Source organism: Marmota monax, unplaced genomic scaffold, assembly GCF_021218885.2.
Source record: "Marmota monax isolate L192 unplaced genomic scaffold, Marmota_monax_Labrador192_F-V1.1 WCK01_AAM20220418_F8-fsc00103, whole genome shotgun sequence".
Classification (NCBI taxonomy): domain Eukaryota; kingdom Metazoa; phylum Chordata; class Mammalia; order Rodentia; family Sciuridae; genus Marmota; species Marmota monax.
Window position 1 is genome coordinate 3416226 of NW_026694286.1, and position 14217 is coordinate 3430442.

The following is a 14217-nucleotide window of genomic DNA, read 5'->3' on the forward strand; positions in this document are numbered from 1 at the left end:
CAGTGGATGAGTCTTTACAAGAGTCCTATGAGGTTAGCTACACAACCCCCAATTTGTGGATCAAAGAACTGAGGCTGGAAGAATTAAACACAGAGATTCTTAAATTTTAAAACTTATAAGAACCTTGATTTTATTTTTTTTCATATTTTTAGTTATAGTTGGACTCAATATCTTTATTGATTTATTTTTATGTGGTGCTAAGGTTCGAACCCAGGGCCTTGCACGTGCTAAATGAGTGCTCTACTGCTAAGCCACAACTCCAGCCCTAAGAACCTTGATTTTTCTAAGGAAGAAAAAAATTAAAAAAAGAAGAAAAAGAAATGAACTGTCATCAATAGCAGCATCATTCCTTTAAAATAAGGACAACTTTTGAGTTAAAAAAGTACTAAAATATTTTTAGAAAATACCCCGAGCTACTACATTATCCTTCTTTGTCTAATTTCAACAACCTGCCTACAACTTGGACATGTGAGTACCAGTAATTAGGTAAGTGTGCCAAGCCACAGGTTGCATGGTAAAGCTGTGCTTCTCATAGGGCTTTCTGACCCAGAGCCTGGGCTTTGGGCCACTGTGCTCCAAGTAGACATGCAGAGTGAAATGACAGGTAAAACAAGGGTCACTCTCAAGCAAGTGGCCTTAAGCATATAATTTCAATTACAAGGGTCTCAGTTTCCTTATCTGCCAGTGGGGTCGAGTACCTACTCTGTAGACCCCATGCATTGGCCATATAAAGGGAAGGGAAAGATGGAAAGGAGCTACTAGAAACTAACAGTGCTGGTGACGTCCTGATGCTCAAGGGTGTGGTGTGTTCATAGCTCTTCACAATCTACTGTTCAATGTATTTGCTTCTGTGCTTTAAGTGTTCTGTAATGAGTTTTAAAACTGCTGTAGAAATTGAAAGTATTATTATTAAATGTTTTTCATTTACAGCATACAGAAAGATGGAGACATTCATTGAATTTATGAGCCTATGTCACTAACTCTTACAAAATCAAGGTGTAGTTTTTTTATATTTGGCATAGAAAATTATTAGCTTTTAATAAGTGTACTTATAATTGCTAAAAAGAAACTGGATAATAGCTTCACACTATTAACTTTTACTTTAAAAAATTAGAATTCTTTAAAATATGGCATTTCCAAAAGAAGAAGCTTAATAATATACCATTATGAAATATTTTTTTTCTGAGATTAAGTGATGTACAGATACAACGTAACAGTACTTTCATTTCTTCCTAAATAGCCAACTAGAAAATATGTTTATGATTGGATGATGTAAAAAATAAAATAAGACCCCAAGTAAAATTTATTGCAAAGTACAAACTGAATTCTCTAGCACTCTGGAAAATAAACATCTTAACTTCCATTACTAAAGATAAATACTGTTTTTTACAGAAATTTGAATCAGTTACTGATAGTGCATGTTTTAAAAATGACAAAAACCCATACACACAATATAATGTATTCTAAAAAATTAACAAAGGAGAATCAATAGCACTGTTTCTCTCCCATTAATGCGATTACATTTTTTTTTTCAATAAAGTAAGTCTATCGACAATTTTCTCTTCTTTTGAGAATTCATTCCTTATGACTCACCTGTAGTATAGCCAAAGGCTACAAAAAATAAATTAAGTACGTTTTGTTAACAAATATTATTTTACTATTTGGGATTTTAAACTATATATCTATCCAGCCAGCAAGCTAATTAAATTGTGATTTATCTCACAAATCAAGGGTATCATACAAAAAGAGCCTCTCATTTGACATAGGAGAAAAAAAATTCTCCTTTTTTTTTTTTTGGCACTGGGAATGGAACGCAAGAACTAAATGCTTTACTGAGCCACATCCCCCCAGCTCTTTTTGGGGCATGCATGTGTGCGTACACACACACATACACACACACACTCACAATTTTTTTTTTTTTTTGAACTATCTTCTTGTCTCAGCCTCAGAAGCAGCTGGGATTACAGGCAAGCACCACCATGCCTATTCCTTACTCCCCACCCCACCCCCTTCTTTTTTAAGGTATTATCAGTTTAGGAAAGTAGTTCTCCAAATATAATCCTAGAATTAATAGTCAACCTCCTCTGGGAACTTGTTAGAAACATAAATTCTTTAGTCCCATCTCAGTCCTTCCGAAGGGAAAAACACGTGAAGTTGCGGCCCTAGGAGTAATTCCGACCGGCACAAGCCAGTTTGAGATCCACTGACCTGTGCAATTAAGAATGGATCTAACTCCTACTTTGGAAGTTAGAATTTTCAAATTCATCCCCACTCCAAAGCTAATATGCAGCATTCATACTTGCAGAGGGCTCCCCCCACCCCCTGGGCCATTTTCCTGAGGCAGCTCCCAGCCAGACTCAGTGGAACACAAACCTCGGTGGCGGTGGTTTCTCCATCCGCGGCGGTGTCCGTTCGCTCACTGTCAGTCTATTGAGCGCAGAGGTGATCAGGTTCCAGGAAGGAGGCAGGGATAGAAAACAAACCCATCTGGTCAAGCGGGGTTACCTATAAGTTGAACCGCTCATTTCCTTTCTCTCGGATCTGTGGCATACTACCTTCCCACAAGAATGCAGCTTCAAGCCAAAGCAAAAGAAGAGCCAGAGCTAGGGGTTGTCAACAGAGCCCCCTTCGAGGAAGACCCGAGGCACGCACAGCCCGCAGGAACTGCAGGGACTGCGTGGGCCACACTGACCTGTCTGGTGCTACATGTCACGAAAACCAATTTGTCACTTTCCTCCCACCCTTTCCACTAACATCCCGAAAAAGCCCTCCTAAAAATGCTTAATGCAAATAAAAGAGGTTTATGTATTTTCTATTTATTTATTTATTCATTCATTCTAGCAATATCACATTTGAAAGGTAAGTGAAAGTACAAATTTACATAAAAAGCTACTGTTAACAGTCACTGGACTTTCAGCCCCTCATTTATACGGTTTGGATAATTTATGCCCATTTACGAACATCAGGCTGTCTGCATTACTTATGAATTATAAAAAGCACATGCCAGTGACTCACAGGCATATGTTTTATAGATGAAAAATGTAACTCAATTTTCAAGTAGCATTGTTAATAGGTACTTTTTAAGACTACATGTTGTTTATTTTATCCCACCCTCTAATATAGAGGTATATCAAAATATGTATTTAAATATCTCATTGCAAAAAATACCATTCAAATGATGCAAATAATAGTAAAAATCATTTAAAAATAAGGAAAGAGAGAGAGAGAGACATCTACTTGGAAACAAATAAAACAAAGCACAGCATTTGACAGAGCCTAGGATTTTAGGGGAGAATTAAAATAATAATTTCAGGACAGGTTTTCAATGTATTTCATAGGGGGTTATGACTTAAAACAGTATTTTCTCTGGGGTAAAGTAGAGCAATGAGCTTTGAAATGAAGACATAATCTAAACACCCTATTAATGGACTTACCCTCTTCAAATGTCAACTAATTATTCATAACATTCCCTTGATCAAATTTTTGGACTGGTATTTTGAAAATAAAAATTGGAACTGGGGGCTCTATAGTTTTGAATCTCTCTTAAAATATCCCTTCCTTTGAAAAACAAAAAAATGTCAGGAAGTGATAACTGGGACATTGTTCTCTCTATGGACTTATGGCCAATCTGATTTTTTGGCACTGTCCCTAAACTTTCGTTTTTGTGAATTTCTAAAGAGAAGGAGTCAGATTGCAATGTTGGCGTATGGACCTGAGGCTGTCATCTGACTAAACCCAAGTAGAAAATAATTTTCAGTAGATTTCTTTCAGAGAAGAAAGCTTGGCTGATATATTTTCATGATCTGACCACCGTGGTTAACAACTGGGGCAGAGGGGCTGTGAATTTTTTTATAGGGTGATTGTTATGGTATTACCATGGCTTTACAAACTGACAGCCCAAGGAAAGATCAATTTGAATGAAAAAGACAGGCTACTGTTGAAACGTACAGAATAACTCAAAGATCTTAAGCTTTCATGAAATAATTATGCTTAATGTCCTAATTAGTTGTGTCAAACACTTCTCAAGTTCTTTGAGATATTTGTATTCCTGCATAGATCATTTCCCATGTGGTTTTAAAATTTAATTCAGTAACTTTCCAACATCTTGGCACTAGAGTTCAGTTGCAGATTCAAGTGAGGGGTAAGATGTCAGAACAATTTCCTCAAATCCTTGCTGTTCAAACTAGTGACACACTGGGTGTATTTCATATTTTATATACACTGGGTGTATTTCATATTTTATCCCAGTTTCCTTCTTGGAAAACAGGGGAAATAACATGACAAATTATATTGGATAGTGGATACTAAGTGCTTTATAAGATGCCTAACATGGATAGAGCTAAAAATTGCCTATAATGATATATGGATATTAACCTATTATATAATTATTAAGTTTCCTTGGCAAACATAATCAAATATCTTTAGCCATATCTAAACTGCCTTAAAAGGGGTGTAGTGGCACCTGCCTATAATCCCAGATACTTGGAAAGAACTGAGGCAGGTAGGATCACAAGTTTGGGCAGCATAGCAAGACCCCCATCTCAAACAAAATAAAACAAAACAAAATCCCAAAGCTATAAACTCCCTCAAATTCCTACTTAGTAAACTAACATAGTACCTGATCAACAGTCAATGAAGTAAGAAAAACTGAATATAGCAGTTTTTTAAGCAACTGCTGTTCATATAATATATTATGACTACACAAAACTAGAAAAGGTGCGCATACCATCAGTTACCATACAGTAATACTATTTCCCACAAACTAGAATGCATAAATGAGGGGATCAATCTTTTTCTCCAAATTTGAACCTCTTTGTTTTGTATTATCAAAAAAATTACTCAGAAATTCACAATTACATGTTATGATGAGCTAAATTTATCTTATGATTCTTGACAGATGATTTGATATTCTGTCCATCTTATTTGATCATTCTGAAAGTATAGAAGAAAAGAAATGATTGGCCAACCACTTTTTTTGTTTGAAATGATTTAATCCTTTCTATACTGGGGTTCACTTTTGAGAAAGGCTGGCACTATGATTTAGCCACTGTAACATATGAGAGATGTAAAAAGAACTACTGTCATTAGTGATTTTGTAAAAGGAACGTGACAGATGAATTATATGGGAAGTCACCCAGTTTAAGCTGCCAAAGAGCTTGAGGCCCAGGGAATAAAATGGGCCATGTAAGCAAACTGCAATTTTTTTTTAAAACCGAATGACCTAAATATGACTTCTTTTGCTCAAGTGGAACTAGTATGCACAGCTCTTTGCACCTGGGGTTAAGAGTCGACACTGAACAGATGGTGAAATACTAAGTCTGGTGGCAGAAGAGCTGTAGTAGGCTAAGTCTGGGGAAGGGGGTGGCAAGGACTGCAGTGGTCAGCGCTATTTTACGGTTTCAGAGGTTTGCAATAACAAGGACAGCCAGGCCTGGGAAGCTCCCATCCTGTGTTCACTGACTTGCAACAATGAACTGCTGTGATTTGTTTTGCTGATGTAATGCAGACATGCCCAAGTTTACATTAACTCTCATGCACCGATTACAACAAGATGTATACCCTGGATTAGGCACAAGCTCTGTGTGGCTGGCTATGGAAATGTTCAGTTCTTTAGAATTTAGAAAAGCATAAAATAGAAATCTTTTCTTTCTTTCTTCTTTTTTTTGGGGGGGGGGCTTTATTTTAGACTCAGGACTAACTCACTGCTAAAGGAAAAACATCTGTAGGTTGGAAATATGCTAATATTATACACAAACTTTATAGATAATATTGTCTTCTTAATTGTAAAGTGTTCTATGCTATTTGATAATATTGCTACTGTGAGAAATAGTAAAAATAAAGCCTTGGACTTAAAACAGTTCTATTTTTCAAGTACAAAAAGATACATATGTGTATGTGTGTGTGCATGTATGTGTGTGAAAGAGAGGGTGAAAGGGGTAGGGGAGAGACAGCTGGAGCTAATAGTCTCATAGCCCAAGAATTTTGAAAAAGACTCTCATGCAATATCAAATTAAAAAAAAAAAAAAACTAGACTTCCATTTACAGCACCTGTGAGATCATTCATATTTTTTTCTCCATTTGCTGTACAGAAATGGCTATAATATCACTAAATACAGGTACTCACACCCTTTCACAATACTAAATACTCACAGGTGCACCTCAAATTATGACTTTCTAGCTGAGCATGAATCTGAATAGTCTCTTTTTTGTGTGTGTGTTGCCTTGACTTTGTGATGTATATTTTTTAAATGCTAGGAGCACATGTGTCTCCTGTCTCAGAAGCCCTTGTTTTGTGGAAACAGGAGAACTGGAGGCAGCCTGGGAGAGGCTCAGGCGGGAGAGGATGTGACAGCCAGTTCCTCTGGCGGCTGCTTCTATTCTTTTCCCTACGCTCTGTTTGAAGTGTGGAGAAAGGGAAGCTGCTGTGCTGTTCACAGGGTTGTGGAGAAGTGGGAAACAGGAACAATTAGGAGCAAAAGCTGCTGAGGGCTGTACCCTCAACTCGCCCAGTTGCTGAGATGAGGAAGGGAGACCCACATGCTGACAGATTCTTTCCTCCACTATGCAATACCTGGTTTAGGGCCAGAGACACCTCACCAGCTTTCTTGATTTGACCCTCTTGTCAACTTATGGGGAGATTTTTGTCTCATGTGGAATTGGAAGAATCACTGCTATCTGATTTATGCACCGGCATTGCTAACACAGACAAAATTTCAGCCTGGTTTTATAATGTAAAGAAAACTTAAATAAATCCTTCCCTGACTGTATTTGGACACTGCTGTACTGCATGCAGGTCTTCTTGGTCCTGTTTCTTGTCCTATCAATGACGAATGACAGGTGGCTGTTTCAAACTGTTGTTGACATCCTTTCTGACCCAATGCATGAGGGAACCTGATCTACTCAAGTAATAAAGATAACTGTAATCAAGGAGAGTAGTGGGGGGGCATTTCAGAATCTCCAGGAGACTAGTTTGCATATTTGGAAAGCTACCCAGGAGATTGTGACATGGACCCTCTGGCAATGCTCTCTCCATCTCTCCTTGAATCTCATTTTAAGCAGGAAGCTACTTATCTGTCTTATATGTGATTTGTTTTGTAAGATGATAACTGATCAGAAACTTTAACTTAGCCCTGATCTTTTACATAGCTAATAGGCTATTTGAAATTGACTTCTGGCTGAGTCCTTTACCCTACCTAGGACTCAGTGGGTAGCAGAGAATTCAGGATTGCACTCAGACTGCTGCATCCACATGGTGTTGTGCCTAACCCTGGGGCCTGGGTCGGACTCCCCAACACACAAAACCTCAACATAATTGGCACAGACAATAAATGAGGCTCTGAAAGTAGGACCACTATCGCAGCAGCCGGCTAACACTTGTTTCGGACCGAAGCACGGAACACGCAGGGGAAGTGTGTTCTATGCCGAGGTACACACCTCTTCCTCTGAACTGTCACTCGGGTCATTGTCTAGGGAGGCGCTCAAGGAGGCCGCCTTGGGCTCCAGGTAGCAGAGGCACAGAGCCAGAGGGAAAGAGAGAGTGAGGGCATATGGCACTGAGAAGGAGGCGGAGAGCAGAAAGAAAAAGATGAAGAGGAAACAGGGCACGAGGGAGGGTGAGCGGATCGGGAGATAATGCTGCAGGCTCTGGGGCAGGAAGTTGGTTTCAGACAGGTTGGGGAAAGAGAGGTACCCATCATCATCTAGGAGGGAGGGGAAGGACTCAGGGAGCTGTAAGGAGAAGGAAAACAAAGTGGCTCCTTTGCTAGTTTGCTGTCTGTAGCTAAATGCCACGTCCTGATCCCCTACGTAAGCTTTCCCTTGGCTGTCAGAGTCCAGGGCCAGCTCTCCCTGCAAATGCTCGGCTCTGGGCGGGGAGGAACCCGGAGCTCTGCATTCATTCTCCTTACACCTCCTACGGAGCTCAGTGGGGGATGTGGGGTCAGAATGGGCTGATGGAGGTGACAAGGGACATGAGTCAGTGCCAAGCTCAGGTGACTGATGTGAAAGAGACAGAGAGAGACAGGAAGCAGCAAACAGAGGTGCAAAAGGACAAAAAGAAAACTGCAATTAGTTAATTTTCTTATGGGTATCAATATAAAATCGTAAAACAAGAATTTTAGCAGTAGGGTTGCTTGGGAATTTTTAAGTCGTTAAGCTGCATGCCAACATTGCTGCAGACGGCTACAGTTCTCCCATCAGACCATCATATAACAGGGTGGAATCCCAATGTCTACAGGTTTCCCACGATCAAAAAATTTCATAGTACACTGACAACTCTAGGAAGGTTGAGGGTTCTGAGAGCAAATATAACTCTCCAATAAATCAAAATCAAGACTTTCAATAACCTTCTCCTGATCTCCAGGTAATAGATTTGTTACAATGGTTTAGCTGGATTAGAAAATGAAAACAAAATTCAATTCCAATTGCAATTATTTAAAAAAAATTTCTTCTAGCATTATTCCTTTCCTTGGTTAGTCAACTATATCCCAAATAGGTGGGTTTGCAAATCTAGAAGTTTCTGGCCCCACTCCTATCTGATAATGGGGGGAGGATTCAACAACTAGCATTTCAGAAACTCTGACTCCCCAACAAAGGACTGAGGTTGCTCTGAAAAGTCTTCTATTTTGGCTCCTTTATGCAGGGTGTAAGTGGAACTCACACTCAAAGTCATTTCAATAAGCTAACCAGCTAAAATAATGTGTTTCCTTGTAATACAGTTTCTATGTGTTAGTTTCTATTATTTGTGGGCCATAAATAATAGACAGATACAATTTCCCAGCCTCCTGATTTCTTTTAGTAGATAAAGGGCATGTTTATACCTTTGGTTTGAGTCCTTAACACAATGCTAAGGCAGGCATCTGCACAAAAGTGGCCCCCTGATGAGCTCTGGCTTTCATGGGACAAGTGAACCTAGTTCCATTCTCTGGGGCCCTGGCGGTTTCAATGCCCAAAGCTGGTTTCTTATGCAGGTGGTGGAGGGGCTGCTGGGCAAGAAAGGGAAGACAGGAAGCAAGCAGAGACTCTGAGCAGAGCATAGGAGCTGCTATAGCCTGGTAAGTTCAAGGCCAGGGCACATGGAGCCTGAAGATAATTAGACTTCTGTTGGTGTGTGTGTGTGTGTGTGTGTGTGTGTGTGTGTATTATGCCTAGTGACCTGAGAGCATGGAAATTACCCAGCCTTGACTGCCTGGTGATGGTTATCCAATCCTTATTTACAGAGAAGTGGTAAACACAGCAACAGAGGGAAAGAAAATGTACAAGTAAAATTACATCTGAGACATGAGGGAAAGAAAATGCACAAAGAAAAAAAAAGTGTCTCTTGAATATATCTGCAGAAGGAGTGTCTCGTTGGACCATGACAGGAGTGTGTCTTCCCACACACTCCCATTTGACATTAAAGACTGCATTTTAAACAGGAACCTGTGAAAATCTCTAAGACTAATGTAGATGTTACAAAGTCACCTTGAAGACAACTGTCCTCTGGTGGTGAAACTGGCCCTCTGACCTGTGGAAGGAAAAAGCCAGGGAAACCAGTTTCCTTCCCAGGCCAATTCTGGGGGACCGGTCTTTTAAGAATTATTTGCAATAATATGTTTTCATTTTGGTTTAAAAAAGAAGTACCTCTATGTTACTGTTTGGAGGTAGAAAATAATAAAATTAAGGGTTAATCTTCCATTCTGCTTATGAATGTGGTTTTTTCAAAGACAACTTTGTCTTTTTAAAGATTTGGGGGAATTAAAGACAGCTGGCAACTATGCAGCCTCCTGAAGGCGCCCTGCTCAAAGCACTGGCTCTGCTGAGATCAGACAATGAGGGGAGTCATTTTCTTTCTTTTTATTTTCCCATGGCATAAATGGCACAAGGTGAAGATAGCTCAGTGCTACATGTTACATAAATGAATTGGTAGTCTTTTAAAATTGAATAAAGTGAGACTGACTGCACCTATTTGGGGAGTAAACTAAAAATAATTTACCTCTGTGTGCCACTTAATTCCACTTACACATCCATGGGGATCATTTGTTGGCATGGACAATCTTGAGAAATTCTGTAATAACCAAGGGTAAGAAGGACACCTTCGCCTTTCAGGTATATTATCTTCATTTCATGTCCCAGTTAAAACCAGCCCTTGACTCAACTGACAGAGTGTGAAAATGAAATTTAGAACAAAGCAACAAAAGTGATCCAAATATCCCTGCACTTTTTTTTTTTTTTTTTGGTTTGGCAAATTAGGGAAACTTATCCTAAAAGAGCAAAATTTAAAAATGATGGACTGGGTCACTTGGAATATTCTGACTACAAAAATTATTTGTTGACCTACCCCCTCCCTTAAGATGCTGTTGTTAAAATCATTATGGAAAAAAAATATTTTTCCAAGGAGTCGAAATTGGTGATTTTCTATCACATCCATCTGTATTTGAAAAGCCCACTTAAGGGAGCACTTGTAAGTGGAGCAAACTCATATTTCAGGATAACCCATAGATGACATGAGCATTTTTCTTCCCCTATTTCCTCTATTTACCTTATATGTTCCAATAGCTGCTCTGCTTTTCCATGATTATCATGCATAAACTTTCCCATGTGTTGACGGTCAAAACTGTTTTCCTAAGAAGTTGCTTTATACTGCTGGGTCACCAGAAATAAGTCTGATATTTAAAAACCATGTTTAAGAAGAAATTTAATTTGGTGGAGGGGGGTGGGGGCATGATTTCATGAAATCACCTGGAGAAAACACCAATAAGTCCACTTCTCAACTTCCTGTGCACACTTGTACCTCCACATCCCATTTTAAAATATGGCCACTAACTCCTTCCTTTCCTGATGAGATCACAATTATAAGACTAAGGAAGATGAATCATAAACACACAGGCCTGTGATACTTGTGGTTAGAAGAATGGCGATGTGATTATCGTATATCTAGAAAAATATATCAAGCTTGGGTAGGAGAATGGGGCCAGAAACAAAGAAAATAGCTTTAGTGACAGTTCTGAAATGAGAGCCAGAACAGAAAGGCATCTTCCACCACCCAAAGAATTTTTAAGAGAGACAGACACAGGACAGCTGTTGAAAGTCTTATGTAGCACATTCCTCATTAAAGTAAAAAATCTCAAAAAATTAAGGAAGCAACTTTCAGAGTAAAAAAAAATGTCAAAATAGGAATAGTAATTTTAAAACTGACATATGACTGTAACTAGCGCTGAGTTATGAACGACCCTATGCTCAACACATTTCTGGTTCCATCCTCAGCATTACTGAGCCTTTGTTAAGCTGGAGCAAGCTCTATGAGGCAGCCTGGGAGCTGTACCTTTCCCTCGTGCCGGATGGCTGAGACCGGCGTGGCTTCCTCAGCCTTTTTCCGTCTCTCGTCTTCCTCGTCGCGCTCCTCCTCGGCCTTTTTCTCCGGAGTCACAGTGGTGATCAAGTTGGTCTGAGAGATGCCCTTTGTTGTGGCGTACTGGCCAGTACCAACCTCTGCAGCAGACATAGAATCCTTCATGTATATTTCATGGTTTTCATTCACTGACGCTAAAAGCAAATACAATTGGAGAAATAAGATCTGAAATTGTTAAGTAGAAGAGAGATCAACAACACCACTGTCCCATTACTGGGAAAGAAAATACCACTACAAAATACCAGCTTTGACATGAAAAGAATCTAAGATATCATAGACTTTCTGTTCCACCTAGACCGTGTAGTTTAAAATTACTTAAATGCTCACGTCTTGAAGTCCAGAATAATGCCCACCCATTCTCATGCTCTCTGGTGAGGGTGTGTGTGTGAGGGTGGAGGAGAATGGAAGGAGGTGAAACTGGGCTTCCCCTGAACCCCCTGCTGCCTGAGAGCCCTGGCTGGGCACCAGCACCAGGCACTGAGTGGCAAGTTCAGGAACTCAAAGCAGTGGATAATACTCTAATACACTTGACTTTGAACACATTTTTGGAAGTAACATTTACCAAAGAGCACTGAATTGGTTTTATTATTATTATGGGATGCTAAAAAAAAATAAACGAACACTCCTACAATATTAAAGCCCCAAGGGTAATAATGAAAATTAACCATGTTGTGGCACAGATTATAAAATTCTGATGGTAATTCCATTCAAGTGAAATAGAGAAATGCTTTAATATCCACTGCATTTTAAACAGTCTGCCATGATGAGATGCATATATACTCATTCCCATCTCTAATATTTTGAGAAAACAAGACAAATGCTGCTAAATGAAATTCATGCAAATGCAAAGCGTGCAAACATAAGAGATATAAGACACAGCCCTTCATACCAGCTAAAATGTCTCAGTGAAAAAGATGCTAAAATTCAGTTCGATGTCCAAATTATTTGGTATTCATTATTTTAGATTATAAAAATTTGATATCATGAAAAATAAACACTGCTTTTCAAATACACAGCAGTTGATCACAGACAAAATATAATCTGCCTTCGTCTTTTAGGAGCTTTAAAACAGAGAAAGGATTATGAAACGAAATCCTTTCTGAGATCCTTTTGATAGCTAAACTACTAAAATATCTTCACCAAGACATTTTATCTGTCTTTCTATCGATGAGAAAGCTTGTATGGTTTCTTAATAGACCAGTTAGGCTGTTTTCTACAAGATGCTGGCACCTTGCAAAAAAGCAATTTATGTTCCAACGTGCAGCCACGGCCCCCAGCTCAGCAGCGTAGAAAACATACTGGCAGGACCACCAAGAGGGAGACAACACATACTAACATCACTTTTGGGCAGGGAGGAAGAGACACCATGATATTAGTACATTGACTTTGCAATTGTCTTCCGTCTTCTCCGAAGTCATTAGCACACAAAAGGTCAAGAGGAAAACAACATTCACGAGAAATGTGCTCCCTTGGGCACACATCACTGAACAAAGTAGATGGTGGGGAAAAAAAGGTGCGATTCTACAAAAGTTCCTCAGTACTGACACAGAGAATGTACAAACAGTGAACAGAGATTCTATAAAGAGGAGTAAATGGGACAAAGTGAAAAAAGAAAAACTTCAGTGTTACATCACAGATATTCAATATCTTAAAACAGTTCTGGTACATGTTTTATTCTAAAGGGTTGGCTCTAGGTTTGGTATTCTGCAAATCTTAGAAGATACAGAATGGTGCAGTTGTCCCTTGGTATCCCTGGGGGATTGCTTCCAGGAGCCCCATGGATATCAAATCCAAAGATGTTCAAGTCTCTTATATAAAGCAGTGCTGTATCTGCATATAATTGCACATTCTCCTTTACATCATTAGATAATAAAGTAACACACTGTAAATGCTATGGAAATTGTTGTCACATTGTATTATCCAAGGAATTATGACAAAAACCAAGTCGGTACATATTTAGTGTAGCTGTGATTTTTCTAAAAAGAAATTTGCAGAATTTGGAACCCACAAATACAAAGAGACAATTGGAATTAACTTTTTGGGCCAGCTCACAAATGTAAGAATCGTCATCAATATAATTATTGAAATAATTTATATCTTATACAATGACTGTTTTCTCCATGTATCTTCACAACAACCCTGTGAAGATGGCCTAATTCCCATTTTCTGGGAAACTACTTCAGACCTGGAGAGCTAAAATCATTTGCCAACCATTACCCAGAGGACAGCGGAGTCTGGATTCACTCTTGAGTTTTTCTTGCCAGATGAGTGCTGTTCTCATTTTAGCAGTAACATACAAAATATAGCACTAACAATACAAGTGTGATTTCTTCTACAAACAGTTTTCTAAATTATGCAATCAGGAAAACACCGTCTTTTTAATCAGGGGATTCAGGAAATAATATGTCGCCCCCATCAACTACACTAGGGATGGCAGGGGCTGGGGAAATGAGATTCCTTGGGAAGCAGATGCAAAAGAACAGAGGGACAGAGATGATTCTAGGTTCCTGTAACTTTTATTTATGTTTTTGTTACTTACTAAAGTCATACATGCATGCCAGAAATCTAAAGCTTTTCATTTGCATAAGATGGGTCTTCAACAGAACAACTAATCTCCAAGTTCTCTGAACTACAAGTTGGAAGCTTGGGCATGACTTAGGTCCTAAAGTGTCACTGTAGCTGGCATGCCTTTTGGCAGAAGCCGCCCTCCATCTTACACAGAAGCAATACACAACTGATAGACAAGACAAAAACAGACTAATAATTCCTGTTTGTTATTCCTTAGGAAGGTCATCTAAGTGACGCTGTCCCTGATTTTCTTTTAGGTG

General features: G+C 39.2%; 1 protein-coding gene across 28 annotated transcripts in view; it reads right to left on the bottom strand.

Moving 5' to 3' along the window:
- The window catches only part of Epb41l3 (erythrocyte membrane protein band 4.1 like 3), a 227351-nt gene that overhangs the window by 15666 nt on the left and 197468 nt on the right, over positions 1-14217 (bottom strand). For 12 of the 28 annotated variants that reach the window (XM_058586428.1, XM_058586427.1, XM_058586426.1 and 9 more), the window contains 3 exons: positions 11303-11523; positions 7435-7995; positions 2374-2427 (listed from right to left, as the gene is read on the bottom strand). In XM_058586428.1, coding sequence (XP_058442411.1) covers positions 2374-2427; positions 7435-7995; positions 11303-11523 — 836 coding nt within the window. The remainder of the gene's footprint in view (positions 1-2373; positions 2428-7434; positions 7996-11302; positions 11524-14217) is intronic. The other 16 variants (XM_058586448.1, XM_058586443.1, XM_058586439.1 and 13 more) reach the window with 4 other exon arrangements.